This window comes from Mixophyes fleayi, chromosome 6, assembly GCF_038048845.1.
Source record: "Mixophyes fleayi isolate aMixFle1 chromosome 6, aMixFle1.hap1, whole genome shotgun sequence".
In the NCBI taxonomy this organism is placed as follows: Eukaryota; Metazoa; Chordata; class Amphibia; order Anura; family Limnodynastidae; genus Mixophyes; species Mixophyes fleayi.
In genome coordinates this window covers 226,865,565-226,880,210 of record NC_134407.1, presented here as the reverse complement: position 1 = coordinate 226,880,210, position 14,646 = coordinate 226,865,565, and the positions used below count along the sequence as shown (strand labels likewise).

Sequence of the window (14,646 nt, the reverse complement as noted above, 5' to 3'; positions counted from 1 at the left end):
AACCACTAATTGCCTACAGGGGAGGGCTGGCAAATTTTAGCCCGGGGGGCAAGACTTGACTTAGCAGCCGATATTAATAAAAAAAAAAAAGCCAGTGGCCCAGTGACCCAGCCCAAGATAGTTCACTATGAGTATGGCCCGGGGGACATATGCTCCCCTGCCCCCCAGACCAGCCTGCCCCTGATTGTCTACCAATAGTGTTTAATTTTAAAACAAGCCTATAATATTTGGACCATTGTGTTTATAAGGTTTCCATCTACAGCAGATTGGCAAGGCTTTTTTTGTAGGTGTCATAGAGGACCAAAAGATATCCTCCGACTTTCTAAACTATAATGTCCTATTTACTTAGATCTATGACCCAACAGCATCCAATGAGTGACGTCACGCAGTCTCAAATAAGTTCTGAATCGTGACACCCTGCAAAAAAGTCTGTACCTGAGTTAAGAATGCCTCCCTCTTTTGACAGAACAAAGAGAGTCCGGGAAGTTGAACCATTAAGGAACTTTATCCAAATGAAAAGTAGCAGCAGGAAACGAACTCTTCTCACAACAGGAAATGTAGATCTCCAAATCCTATGATAATTCCTAGCAGAGACAGTCTTTCTAAATCTGAGCAACTATCAAAGACCTTTTTTTTAGTAAGAATCATGGCTTCAAAGGTTAAATCCAAATGCACTAATCCGTGGTGGTAAATTAGCATCGGAACCCTTTCTTTTTTACCTCATTGGACTATGCAGAAGCACTGCCACCAAAGGGAACAGATAAAAAAGCTGCATGTCTCAAGGGACCACCATATTGTTGATGAAGGAACACATGTTGGTCCCTTGTCATGAAGCTGAATGGTTTCATCTTGTGGTTCCACCTGGAAGACATCATGTTGATGTCTGGCTGACCCATTCTCTCTGCAAGACAATGGAAGATGTCTGAGTAGAAAGGACACTCTCTGTGATGCTGAGTGTGCCTGTTAAAGTAATTCAAAAGGCACAATATTCCACCCTTGGTATGATTACTGGTGACTTTCCTAATTTGTAACATGCTAAGAGGCATATTTGATGTCCATAGACACCGTTCCAGGAGGTAGATGATGTATCCCTGTGATGTAAAGGGTTAACAGGATTGTGTGTGTGTCTTATGCAAGCCCTCTCCGATCATTTAAGATAACATTCATACAATGATCCCTGTTAGTTCAAGGACATTTCTATATGTCCAGGACTGGATTTAACTAGTCTCTGGGGGAGAAGGGGGTTAGGATTCAGAAGTTTAATAGGCAGCTGATAGCCACAGCGGTAGCTTCAATTGGAACATCGTCTGAAAAGCTGTGTCCAACAAACTATCCTAATTTCACTGACTGCTATCAAAGCAACGGGGCTCCTCACATCAAGACATTATTCAGCAGTTAAAATGAATTACACAACTAAGTATCTTTTGCTTTCAAATGTTTCTTTTATACTAAACATTTGTATTATCCCTTTTTACAACTGTTGCCTGTCAATCATTGTAATCTCACACCAGAACATAAGAGTTAATGTCCATCCTGTGATAATCCCTGATTCATAATGCCCAGCAGTGAAAATGAACCAACGATCCCGGTAGAGTAGCAGGTTGGCTCACACCACAGACAATACCAGGTGAGCAGATTGTTTGTCTGTGAACTTGGTTGTTTCTTTTCTACCTCAACCTGTTTTCCTCTATGCTGTCCTCCTCAAGGTGCAGAAAATTTCTCTCTTGACAATAAGACATCACCCAAAAAAGACAATGACTAAGAATCTTTTATGATTCAGCATCCCCCTTCCAAGCCTTGAGACAGAGAGTTTGGCAAGATGAAACCCTGAAACATACATTCTGGCCCCAATTACACCAGCATCCTGAGAACATGATCTGAGAACACCCTGTTAAAAGCACATTAGTATTAGGATAGGTGTTGTGACTGGATCACTTATAAATAACTTATGGTATAAATTTAAAAGGAAATAGCGCAGGGCGCTTATTTATATAATTGCAAATGTACTTATTTTTTGATATTGTGTATATTTTGGTAAGGGAAATATTTATTTCTGAGACCAGGGAAATTCGTTTGTTTTAACCTTGCTAGAGGAAATGCCTTATTTTATCTGATACAATAAGCTGTAGTTAGGAAGTCTTTTGTATATCTTGGTGTAAGGAAATGCCTTGTTTGGGGTTTTGCAACTGTTCTTGTGGAATTCTTTTCATTGGAGGAAATGTGTATTCTGCAACTGTTAGAAGAAAGCACCCATGCTAATCTCATGTTAATTATACCTTTTTATGTGAGTGTCCAATACCCCTTACAGGAAAGGAAGAGGTAATTAGACTAGCTGTCAGATGTCCACCGTGTCCAAAATAAGATGCAGAAAATCACAGCAAGGTTTTAGGATATCACAGATAAGCGTAAATATTGTTAGCTTTGCATTACAAGTAAATCCATGTTTGGGTAAACAAATTGCATCCCGATTCTAAAAATAGCCTGTGAGGCTGTCTAACACTATATAAAAACAGAGCTCTTTCAAATTGAAATGTATTATTCTGATGTTCCATCTGACCTGACCACTGATACCTTTTATCAGTGGAACTGTCCTTGTCAGGACACTTGAGCGAAATAAACATCACTCTTTGCTTCAAGACCCTGCTTCACAACTTCTTCAATAGCAGGAGTCTAATAGGGACGGATGGATCCTGACATAGCTGCGAGTTTCCTGATTCTACCTCACTCACAGCTGTGAACAACATCTGGTGCCATAGGTTATATATAGGGGTTATTAGTTGCTGTGTCCATTCACTTAACCTGATCTCTCTGTCTGTTGACAATATTAAACCATACTCTGTCCCCCAAGTTCAATGCCTAGGAGCTATCCTTGACTCTTCCCTCTCTTTCACTCCAAATATTCAATCCTCTACCAATCTTGCTGTATCCACATCGCCAGGATTAGACCCTTTCTCACCCTGGAGGCAACTAAGACCCTTATGCACTTGTTTATCATCTCTCGTCTGGACAATTGTAATCTACTCCGGGGGTGTAGTGGATTGGTAGGAACAGAAGGCAGCCATCAGAAACGCAGCTAAAGGAAATAGCGGAGAGGGTATGCTATGAAAAGGAAGAGAGAGGGGGAGATGAGGCAGAGAGTGGGCACAGGAGCAGAGGAAATGAGAGACCGTGGGAGAGTTAGGGTGAAGGGAAGGGATAGGGCATGGGAAAGCTGGGTGTTCAAAAATTTTAGAATGAGAATCGGCCTGAACGAATCATCGGGTTTTTGAAACAAAAACAGGTTGAATTAAAACCCCAAACCTCTTTGATAGTCTGGAACTGGAATAACCACTCCTGACGAAATCAGGGAGTGAATGCAAAACCATCAGGAGGGGGGACCTGAGAAGATCAATCATGTATCCCCAATTCATGATTCCTCTCATTCAGGCATTTGTAGTAGACTGGAAACACTGATCCCGGAAGAGTAGTAGAGAGTCTTACACCACAGCGGATGCTGGGGCGCCAACACATCCCTCATGCTACTGGACGTCTAGCTGAAAACCATCTTTGGGTGTGGAAGACTGCCCTCTGAGTTGATGACTCCTCCCTCTACCGGAGAAGTGAAAGGAGTGAAACTTGAAGACTTTGGATGTGGGAGCATTAACAGGAAAGAAAATACTTTTACCTCCTGTTGCCTGACTGATGATGTTATTAAATACAGCCCCAAACAAGACAAGGAAGCGACTCCAAATTCTTCTTAAACGCAACATTAGTCTCGGCCACCAGGAAGTCAGTGTAGGGCGGGCCCCATTAGTCCGCGCACAGATTGTCATGCCGGGTTCCAGCATGACAGTCTGTGCGCCAATGAATGGGGCCAGCCCATCTAGCCATCGGCCCTTCTTGCATTTGCCAGAATTGCCAGATGGCCAGTCCGGCCCTGGTCTCAGGGACTACAGTCACTGGGACAAGCAAAACCAGATGCACAGGCCATATCAGCTTCTCTGCTACCCTGACAGTAAGAAAGGACATCTTCCCAAAAAGAGGAGTCCTCAACATTCGACCCAACAATCACTTTGCTCTCCTCGTGGGAGAAATCGTCAGAATTGGACTCATTTCCAGTTCAGGGCACCACCACACTCGAGCAATTACGCAAGGATGATGGTGTAGCAGATTCCAGCATCCTCTCTAAAGAGGAGGTAACCATAATCAGGCCCTGCACTGAAGTCACTAGACTTCTCACCCAAATCCCACCACAGGGCCCTGGCCTAGAGCTTCAGACGCTATATCCGCCAAACTCCCAGAAGATCCGTGGGAAACTTGGGGAAGACCTCCCTCCCGGAAATGGACAAGCTGAGAAGTCTCAGCCATAGAATTGGCTAATGACCTAGCCAGGCAAAGGGCTCTAAGTATTCATCTTTGAATCTCAAGGCATTCATTGGGGATATGAAATAAAGCGAGGGATGGGGGGAGACATGAGGTGAGGGAGAGAGTAGGACTTGAGATGAAATGAGGGATGTGGGGGGCATGAGGATAGATAATGGGGGAGACATGAGGATTTATAATAGAGGAGACATGAGGATAGATAATGGGGGAGACGTGAGGATAGATAATGGGGGAGACGTGAGGATAAATAATGGGGGAGACGTGAGGATAAATAATGGGGGAGACGTGAGGATAGATAATGGGGGAGACGTGAGAATAGATAATGGGGGAGACGTGAGGATAGATAATGGGGGAGACGTGAGGATAGATAATGGGGGAGACGTGAGAATAGATAATGGGGGAGACGTGAGGATACATAATGGGGGAGACGTGAGGATACATAATGGGGGAGACGTGAGGATACATAATGGGGGAGACGTGAGGATACATAATGGGGGAGACGTGAGGATACATAATGGGGGAGACGTGAGGATACATAATGGGGGAGACGTGAGGATACATAATGGGGGAGACGTGAGGATACATAATGGGGGAGACGTGAGGATACATAATGGGGGAGACGTGAGGATAGACAATGGGGGAGACGTGAGGATAGACAATGGGGGAGACGTGAGGATAGACAATGGGGGAGACGTGAGGATAGACAATGGGGGAGACGTGAGGATAGACAATGGGGGAGACGTGAGGATAGATAATGGGGGAGACGTGAGGATAGATAATGGGGGAGACGTGAGGATAGATAATGGGGGAGACGTGAGGATAGATAATGGGGGAGACGTGAGGATAGATAATGGGGGAGACGTGAGGATAGACAATGGGGGAGACGTGAGGATAGATAATGGGGAGACGTGAGGATAGATAATGGGGGAGACGTGAGGATACATAATGGGGGAGACGTGAGGATACATAATGGGGGAGACGTGAGGATAGACAATGGGGGAGACGTGAGGATAGACAATGGGGGAGACGTGAGGATAGATAATGGGGGAGACGTGAGGATAGATAATGGGGGAGACGTGAGGATAGATAATGGGGGAGACGTGAGGATAGATAATGGGGGAGACGTGAGGATAGATAATGGGGGAGACGTGAGGATAGATAATGGGGGAGACGTGAGGATAGATAATGGGGGAGACGTGAGGATAGACAATGGGGGAGACGTGAGGATAGATAATGGGGAGACGTGAGGATAGATAATGGGGGAGACGTGAGGATACATAATGGGGGAGACGTGAGGATAGATAATGGGGGAGACGTGAGGATACATAATGGGGGAGACGTGAGGATACATAATGGGGGAGACGTGAGGATAGATAATGGGGGAGACGTGAGGATAGACAATGGGGGAGACGTGAGGATAGATAATGGGGAGACGTGAGGATAGATAATGGGGGAGACGTGAGGATACATAATGGGGGAGACGTGAGGATAGATAATGGGGGAGACGTGAGGATAGATAATGGGGGAGACGTGAGGATAGATAATGGGGGAGACGTGAGGATAGATAATGGGGGAGACGTGAGGATAGATAATGGGGGAGACGTGAGGATAGATAATGGGGGAGACGTGAGGATAGATAACACACAGACCACACACAGCTGACATAACAACTGATATCCTTATTGTATGTTATCTATGTGATACATTTATCAGTATAGCTCTTTATATCTAAGTACTTACTACATGTTAGCCACTGTCACATCATCCGGAAGATGTACAACACAACACTTTCGGCCTGTGCGTTCCAGCTAACTTCCGGTTTGTGCGGTCCACACGATTTCCGGAGCGTTCCACGTGACTTCTAGACTTGCGTTCCAAACACCGGAAAGAAATATGAATAGGAAACAACAACTTCCGGGTGGTCCTGAGCAGGAAGCAGAGGAGACATTGTTGTGTCTGGCAGCAGCTACAGGTAATTACTGTTATATTATACAGCAGCCTCTGGTGTCCTCTTACTGCAGTGTATGGGTGTTATTATTATACATCTGGATTGTTATAGTATATAGATAGATTATATTGTTGTATTATTACATTACTTATTGTAATACAGCTGAAACTGCCCCTTTTATTATAGTACAGGAGGAGCAGTCTCTGGTGTTCTGTTATTATAGTACAGGTGGAGCAGTCTCTGGTGTCCTGTTATTATAGTACAGGTGGGGCAGTCTCTGGTGTCCTGTTATTATAGTACAGGTGGAGCAGGCTCTGGTGTCCTGTTATTATAGTACAGGTGGAGCAGTCTCTGGTGTCCTGTTATTATAGTACAGGTGGAGCAGTCTCTGGTGTCCTGTTATTATAGTACAGGTGGAGCAGTCTCTGGTGTCCTGTTATTATAGTACAGGAGGAGCAGACACTGGTGTCCTGTTATTATAGTACAGGTGGAGCAGTCTCTGGTGTCCTGTTATTATAGTACAGGTAGAGCAGACTGTGGTGTCCTGTTATTATGGTACAGGTGGAGCAGTCTCTGGTGTCCTGTTATTATGGTACAGGTGGAGCAGTCTCTGGTGTCCTGTTATTATGGTACAGGTGGAGCAGTCTCTGGTGTCCTGTTATTATAGTACAGGTGGAGCAGTCTCTGGTGTCCTGTTATTATAGTGCAGGTGGAGCAGTCTCTGGTGTCCTGTTATTATAGTACAGGTGGAGCAGTCTCTGGTGTCCTGTTATTATAGTACAGGTGGAGCAGTCTCTGGTGTCCTGTTATTATAGTACAGGTGGAGCAGACTCTGGTGTCCTGTTATTATAGTACAGGTGGAGCAGACTGGTGTTCTGTTATTATAGTACAGGTGGAGCAGTCTCTGGTGTCCTGTTATTATAGTACAGATGGAGCAGACTCTGGTGTCCTGTTATTATAATACAGTTGTGACATTTTTAATATACATCAATCTTATCTGTAGTAATATAACAGGATATGACTGGAGAGGTGAGGGAGTCTGTGACATCACTGTTATCTGTAGTAATATAACAGGATATGACTGGAGAGGTGAGGGAGTCTGTGACATCACTGTTATCTGTAGTAATATAACAGGGATATGACTGGAGAGGTGAGGGAGTCTGTGACATCACTGTTATCTGTAGTAATATAACAGGGATATGACTGGAGAGGTGAGGGAGTCTGTGACATCACTGTTATCTGTAGTAATATAACAGGATATGACTGGAGAGGTGAGGGAGTCTGTGACATCACTGTTATCTGTAGTAATATAACAGGGATATGACTGGAGAGATGAGGGAGTCTGTGACATCACTGTTATCTATAGTAATATAACAGGGATATGACTGGAGAGGTGAGGGAGTCTGTGACATCACTGTTATCTGTAGTAATATAACAGGGATATGACTGGAGAGGTGAGGGAGTCTGTGACATCACTGTTATCTGTAGTAATATAACAGGATATGACTGGAGAGGTGAGGGAGTCTGTGACATCACTGTTATCTGTAGTAATATAACAGGGATATGACTGGAGAGATGAGGGAGTCTGTGACATCACTGTTATCTGTAGTAATATAACAGGGATATGACTGGAGAGGTGAGGGAGTCTGTGACATCACTGTTATCTGTAGTAATATAACAGGATATGACTGGAGAGGTGAGGGAGTCTGTGACATCACTGTTATCTGTAGTAATATAACGGATATGACTGGAGAGGTGAGGGAGTCTGTGACATCACTGTTATCTGTAGTAATATAACAGGATATGACTGGAGAGGTGAGGGAGTCTGTGACATCACTGTTATCTGTAGTAATATAACAGGGATATGACTGGAGAGGTGAGGGAGTCTGTGACATCACTGTTATCTGTAGTAATATAACAGGATATGACTGGAGAGGTGAGGGAGTCTGTGACATCACTGTTATCTGTAGTAATATAACAGGATATGACTGGAGAGGTGAGGGAGTCTGTGACATCACTGTTATCTGTAGTAATATAACGGATATGACTGGAGAGGTGAGGGAGTCTGTGACATCACTGTTATCTGTAGTAATATAACAGGATATGACTGGAGAGGTGAGGGAGTCTGTGACATCACTGTTATCTGTAGTAATATAACAGGATATGACTGGAGAGGTGAGGGAGTCTGTGACATCACTGTTATCTGTAGTAATATAACAGGGATATGACTGGAGAGGTGAGGGAGTCTGTGACATCACTGTTATCTGTAGTAATATAACAGGATATGACTGGAGAGGTGAGGGAGTCTGTGACATCACTGTTATCTGTAGTAATATAACAGGGATATGACTGGAGAGGTGATGGAGTCTGTGACATCACTGGTATCTGTAGTAATATAACAGGATATGACTGGAGAGGTGAGGGAGTCTGTGACATCACTGGTATCTGTAGTAATATAACAGGATATGACTGGAGAGGTGAGGGAGTCTGTGACATCACTGTTATCTGTAGTAATATAACAGGGATATGACTGGAGAGGTGAGGGAGTCTGTGACATCACTGTTATCTGTAGTAATATAACAGGATATGACTGGAGAGGTGAGGGAGTCTGTGACATCACTGTTATCTGTAGTAATATAACAGGGATATGACTGGAGAGGTGAGGGAGTCTGTGATATCACTGTTATCTGTAGTAATATAACAGGATATGACTGGAGAGGTGAGGGAGTCTGTGACATCACTGTTATCTGTAGTAATATAACAGGGATATGACTGGAGAGGTGAGGGAGTCTGTACACCAATCTGCGATTTCCTAAATCACTTGCTGTTTGCATTATTCATGCAGTTTCTCTATCTTATTAACAAGACAGGATGAAAGGTAACGACTCCTTTCTGTGTATTCAGGCTAAAAAGTGTTGGTCACTCACATGAAAATAATTAATTAGCATGGGATCCTTTCTTCAGACAGTTACAGAAACACATTTCTTCCACACATATATCTACTGCATCAGAAATCAGTGCATTTCTAATACCAGAAATAAGTACATTTGCAACAATATACAGAGGCGCTTACATCACTAATTGAAATAAATTCCTACAATAAGTTATTTCTATTGGTTATACCTCTGGTGATGTGAAAGGTGTGAGCGGTGTTAGGTGGATGTGAAGCCACAAACGCTTTTGACTTAAACAAGTTGCTGTTTATTGAACTTGGTAACAACACTTGATTATGCAGGTGCTCACAGCTGGTATACTTCTAGTACAGCAGTCCTCTGTCTTGTATCAGCAGTATACACTCTTATGTAGTATGCACTTGTAGACATATATACATGCAGGCAGGACTCAAATACATATGCAGGTGCTCACAGCTGGTATACTTCTAGTAAAGCAGTCCTCTGTCTTGTATCAGCAGTATACACTCTTATGTAGTATGCACTTGTAGACAAACATACATACATACATGCAGGCAGGACTCATATGCAGGTGCTCACAGCTGGTATACTTCTAGTACAGCAGTCCTCTGTCTTGTATCAGCAGTATGCACTCTTATGTAGTATGCACTTGTAGACATATATACATGCAAGCAGGACTCATATACATATGCAGGTTCTTTGTTTTATTCTCTGCACGGCCATGCAGGAACTTATTGTTGGGGGCACAGGCTCCTATAATATATATGGAGCCTCCGGTCACTGTTAGGATCACTTTGGAGTAGTTATATACTATGTGGCATGCAGCTACTATAACTGCTACTGTCCCTGTACTGTGTCTGATTGAAAGTCTCTGCACAAAGCCAAATCACCGGGCTTTTGCAGCTGTTGTCCATGTTCTTCCCTTTTGTGTAAAGTATGATGATCCATCAGTGAACCAGGCCACTGCTTTCAATTCTTCTACTAATTGTGCCTAAAAGGTGCCTCTTCCACCGGTCCTCCTCCTATCTGTAATGCAGGTCTCCAATTCATGTGCTTGGAAAGACACCACCCCTGCTAACTGGGTGCTAGTTTCTGCCGGTCCTTGTGATGTCACTCCATCTCTCTACTTGGATACCATTTATATTTCCGTAGTGTGGGCTTCTGGGTAGCTGCTGTTCTTGCGCCCAGTCCTTCCTGTCTCACCCAACCTGCCATAGGTAGATCAGTCCTTATAGTCACATGCAATTGCTTGGTCATTGTTTCAACATGTTGCAATGCTGTGTATACTGCTAATAGCTGTTTTTCCAAAGGATAGTATCTTCTGTGGGCTGGTGCGAAGTGCTTGGCCCGGAATCCAGTAGGAATATTCCTGGTACCACTCTGTGGAGATTTCTGCCATAGGTCCCAGGACATTCCGTGCTCTGTGACATCCAAGGTAAAAGGTTGATCTGGTTGTAGAGGGCCCAGTGGGTTGTGTTCTCTGATGGCTTGTTTACTGGTCTATACAAGCTCTGTTTTATTTCTGGTGACATTGTAGGTAGGTATTTTGTGGGGATTTTAGTTGATGAATAGCACCAAGGACTGGCTGTGGTATTACTCTCTTTGGGCCAAACAAGATCATTCTCACAAATGTCCCTGATTGTGCAGGTCCATGCACTTTGGAAGTAATAACTCTCCATCCTGTTTATGTTATATATTGTGTCAAGTCTCTAGGTCTTTATTCACCATTTATTCTGTTTGTCCAAAAAGCATAATATCATCAATGTAGTGATACTAATGACAAGCAATCTTTTCCATAATATAAGCCAAATCTCTGGCAACTAGCCTATGTTGGGGAATACAGATAGCCTTGTGGGCACTTGGAACTAAACACACTAACTAACCTCCCTCTTGTATCTCTGACCTTGTCTCGAGGTCCATACCTACACGACCACTCCGCTCTGCCTCAATTCACCTCTCATTACTTCCTCCCATGCTCACCTCCCAGACTTCTGCCATGGTGCCACCATTCTTTGGAACAACCTATCCCACCTCACTCAACTCTCCCCCAACCTTCGATCCTTCAAACAATCACCCAAAACTCACCTTTTCAAGCTCACCTATCCTACATCATTGTCTGAAGGTCACTGAGCAGGAATCTGAGGAACGTCTGACAGTCACTGACCAGGGCTGTATGACTGGGGTAAAACAGGTCACTTGATGTTTCATTTTTACATATTTGTAAAAATATTATATATTATCTATAATATTATATATTCATGTGATGTTTATAATTAATTTGTTTTTTTTCCTAGACAATTGTGCGTTGAGGAACCAGAGAGTCTTTATTAGAAGTCATCCAAGAGTGAGGCGTGTCCTGTAATTATTACTAATTCACTGAGGATGGACAAGAAGAAGATTCACAAGACTAAGAGGATATTAAATCTCACCCTGGAGATCATCTGCCTGCTGACTGGAGAGGTGAGGAACCCTGTGACATCACTGTTATCTGTAGTAATATAACAGTGATATGACTGGAGAGGTGAGTAACCCTGTGACATCACCGTTATCTGTAGTAATATAACAGGATATGATTGGAGAGGTGAGGGAGTCTGTGATATCACTGTTATCTGTAGTAATATAACAGGGATATGACTGGAGAGGTGAGGGAGATAGGCCCCTCCTCTAGTTTTTCTGGCCTCAAAGATGTCCCAAGGCTGCCAGTAGTGATTTGGTATATTGAGGGATGCTTACAACGACTGTCATCAGTTAGATCCTGCTACATAATGTACTGAACCTCTTAGACTCATTGAACTGTATCCATCTAGACCAAATTGCACATCTATACTGATATAAAAGGCCAGTCTTGTAAACCACTATCTCAAATTTAGAGGTGATGGCGATCTCCATTGCACCAGTGTCACAGCCTTTGCCCCACTGTTTTGGGTATTTCAGTAGAGTCTTCTTATGTTGAGCTATTGCCACGTAGACTAGATTTAGAAGCCAAAATCTCGGACTGTAAGGTACCTCACTTGTCATGATCTCTTTGAAGGTGGCATCACGTCTTTCCAGAAATGGAAAATTTTAGGGCATTCAGAATATATAAGGCCAGTGATTTTCCCTGACTAAGTCACCTAGGAGTCGCTCCCAGTCTCTAATGAATTTTGGAAATTTTCAGATAGGGTTCTTAGTTAATAGTTTATAAGTACTGGCCAGTATGTGTGAAGGGCCAGTGCACATTATTATGTGTGGTGTGAGCCATCACCCTGGTGCCTTATGCATTTCTCCTTTGCTTAGAAAGTGTTTCATTTGCAAGTAGCCAGAGCTCCAAAGTACACGCTGGCCAATGTGGAGACCTGCAATTGGGACCAAAGCCTAAACACACTTTGCAAACAGTGGTGTAAAAGGGGAGATTAATGAGGAGATGTGTTTTTGCTCACTTAACTAGCTCCAGCATAACAAATTAGGGTTAATTCTTTGGTGCTATAAAGTAGGCAGTATGGAAAGCCATGGCCAAACTGAGCAGAGCAGAGAGGGATAATTCCTCTATTGCAACCAACTGTTTGTCTTCTCTTGTCTACTCCAGAATCCAGCGTAACATGTTGGCATCATAGTATGTGGTGAAATGGGGTAGTTGAAGACCTCCTAGATACTTACTGTGATGGGATGGACCTCCTGTGCCACCAGCAAGTGGCACAGATGGGACACCACTCTACATGTGGTGGGAATGCCCTAAAATTCACCTTTTCTGGAAAGACGTGATTCCACCCTGCCGACTGGGCTTGCTTGCCACTGTCCCCTTTCTTTCTCCCAAATGCGCCCTCTAACTGCAGTAGGAGGGGTTTTTGCTGCTGCCACCACTAGTCTCCTTAGTGGCACCTAGAACCACGTCCTTCTAGGTAACTCTCACTGTTAGTGTACCCACTTGCTGGTACACCTGACCTCTTGCCTTCAGATCAGGGTTGCTATGGATGTTTAACCATTACCTATCACACTGGCCAGAGCTGCACTGGAGCGGGCAGAGCGTAGGTACTGAATGCAGGGTCCCAACCTCAGAACAACCAGATAATGGATTAGATTGGTCTACTCTGTGGTCACAGGAATTTTAGCAGGTAAGTAGGTGTCAAGGCAAGTTCCTTATTAGCTCAGGAAGTCCTAAAAAGGACAGTTACATGCACTACTTTGAGGCACTAGTGATATCCAGAAAGGAACAGTTGGAATAATACATTTCACTGTAAAACAGGGCTCTTTTTATACAGTTTTGGACACTAGCTTGGCAGGAGGTAATCCAGCTTCATGTCCCTTTAACCAATCCGGGCTGATTCATGCAGCCTGCAGGTGAATCAGCCCAGAGGGGTTAACGCCTTTTAACATTAAAGCTAGTGGCAGGGAGGAGTGTACTTCAGCCCTGTCCACAAGCTTCTAGGGAGAGGGGGGCTCAGCCCACTCTTCTGCCTGGTGCCAGTCTGTCTGATGCTAGAGATTTATCTTTTCAATCTCCCGCATAAAACCACTCTCACGGTTCCTGCATTGGGTTCTGACTCCCCCCCCCCCCCCCCCCCCCCTGGCTGAAAACAGTACCAGGGGGAAAGCAGCCAGATCCCTGCCTTGCTGCTTGCTGAAGCTCTTTGATACGCTAACCATTCTGTGTCTCGTTTCTCACATAATGTGTATTATAGTACTTTTTATAGCCCTTGCTTTTGTTCCCCAGCTCACCAGACTACAACTGCATTGTCCAATTACATGTGGTTAAGGGGACATTGTAGTTCAATGTAAATATGTACATTGTGTATTATATATTGATGACTTGCAGTAATGTTATTCATTGTCCTTAAACTGAAGCCACGAGGGTTATGGGTAAAGATCAAGTGGTGTCCAGGATACAGGTGAGAGGGCTGGAGCTGCAGTCATTCTCCCCCCTTTTTCCTCTACAGGAAGCATGGAACAGCTGGGGACCCTGTGACATCACAAAGTAGTGTAAGGGGTTAATTTTAGGAGGGGCTCATTGCTACCTTATCCTTGGAAGTAGGGGAAGCCAATTAGTATCAATTGTTCTCCTTAGGACTAGTCCAGACATTCTGTCTGCATCCCAGCAGGGGGCTTCTGTGAAAGGACAGCTCATCTTCACTGCCCTGTCCAAACCCCCTAGTCCTGCACTGACCAATGGTTAAGAAGAATAGACTCAGGGTATTGCCCAGGGAGGGGAAAGACTGTGGAAATTAGACCTGAGATATAAGGAACGACTCCAGGGGGGAAGGGTGGTCGTTCTGGGATGCGTGCAAGATCTAGTTTTTGAGTTGTCGTTCTCTACTAGTCTATATATGCAGCTGAGAGAGATCCAAGGGTCGTGAAGTCTGGACAGCCAGGTGACTATAACTCCTTAAGCTATTGGGGGTAAGGGAGAGATTATGTGGTAAACCTGCATGGCATTTATTTACTGTGTGT

The 14,646-nt window shown here is 44.1% G+C and overlaps 1 protein-coding gene across 2 annotated transcripts in view; it reads left to right on the top strand.

Moving 5' to 3' along the window:
- Positions 1 to 6,267: 6,267 nt before the first annotated feature.
- LOC142160089 (uncharacterized) overlaps positions 6,268 to 14,646 on the top strand; it is a 122,090-nt gene continuing 113,711 nt past the window's right edge. For both annotated transcript variants that reach the window (XM_075215022.1, XM_075215020.1), the window contains exons 1-2: positions 6,268 to 6,334; positions 11,517 to 11,682. In XM_075215022.1, coding sequence (XP_075071123.1) covers positions 11,605 to 11,682 — 78 coding nt within the window. In that variant the 5' untranslated portion in view covers positions 6,268 to 6,334; positions 11,517 to 11,604. The remainder of the gene's footprint in view (positions 6,335 to 11,516; positions 11,683 to 14,646) is intronic.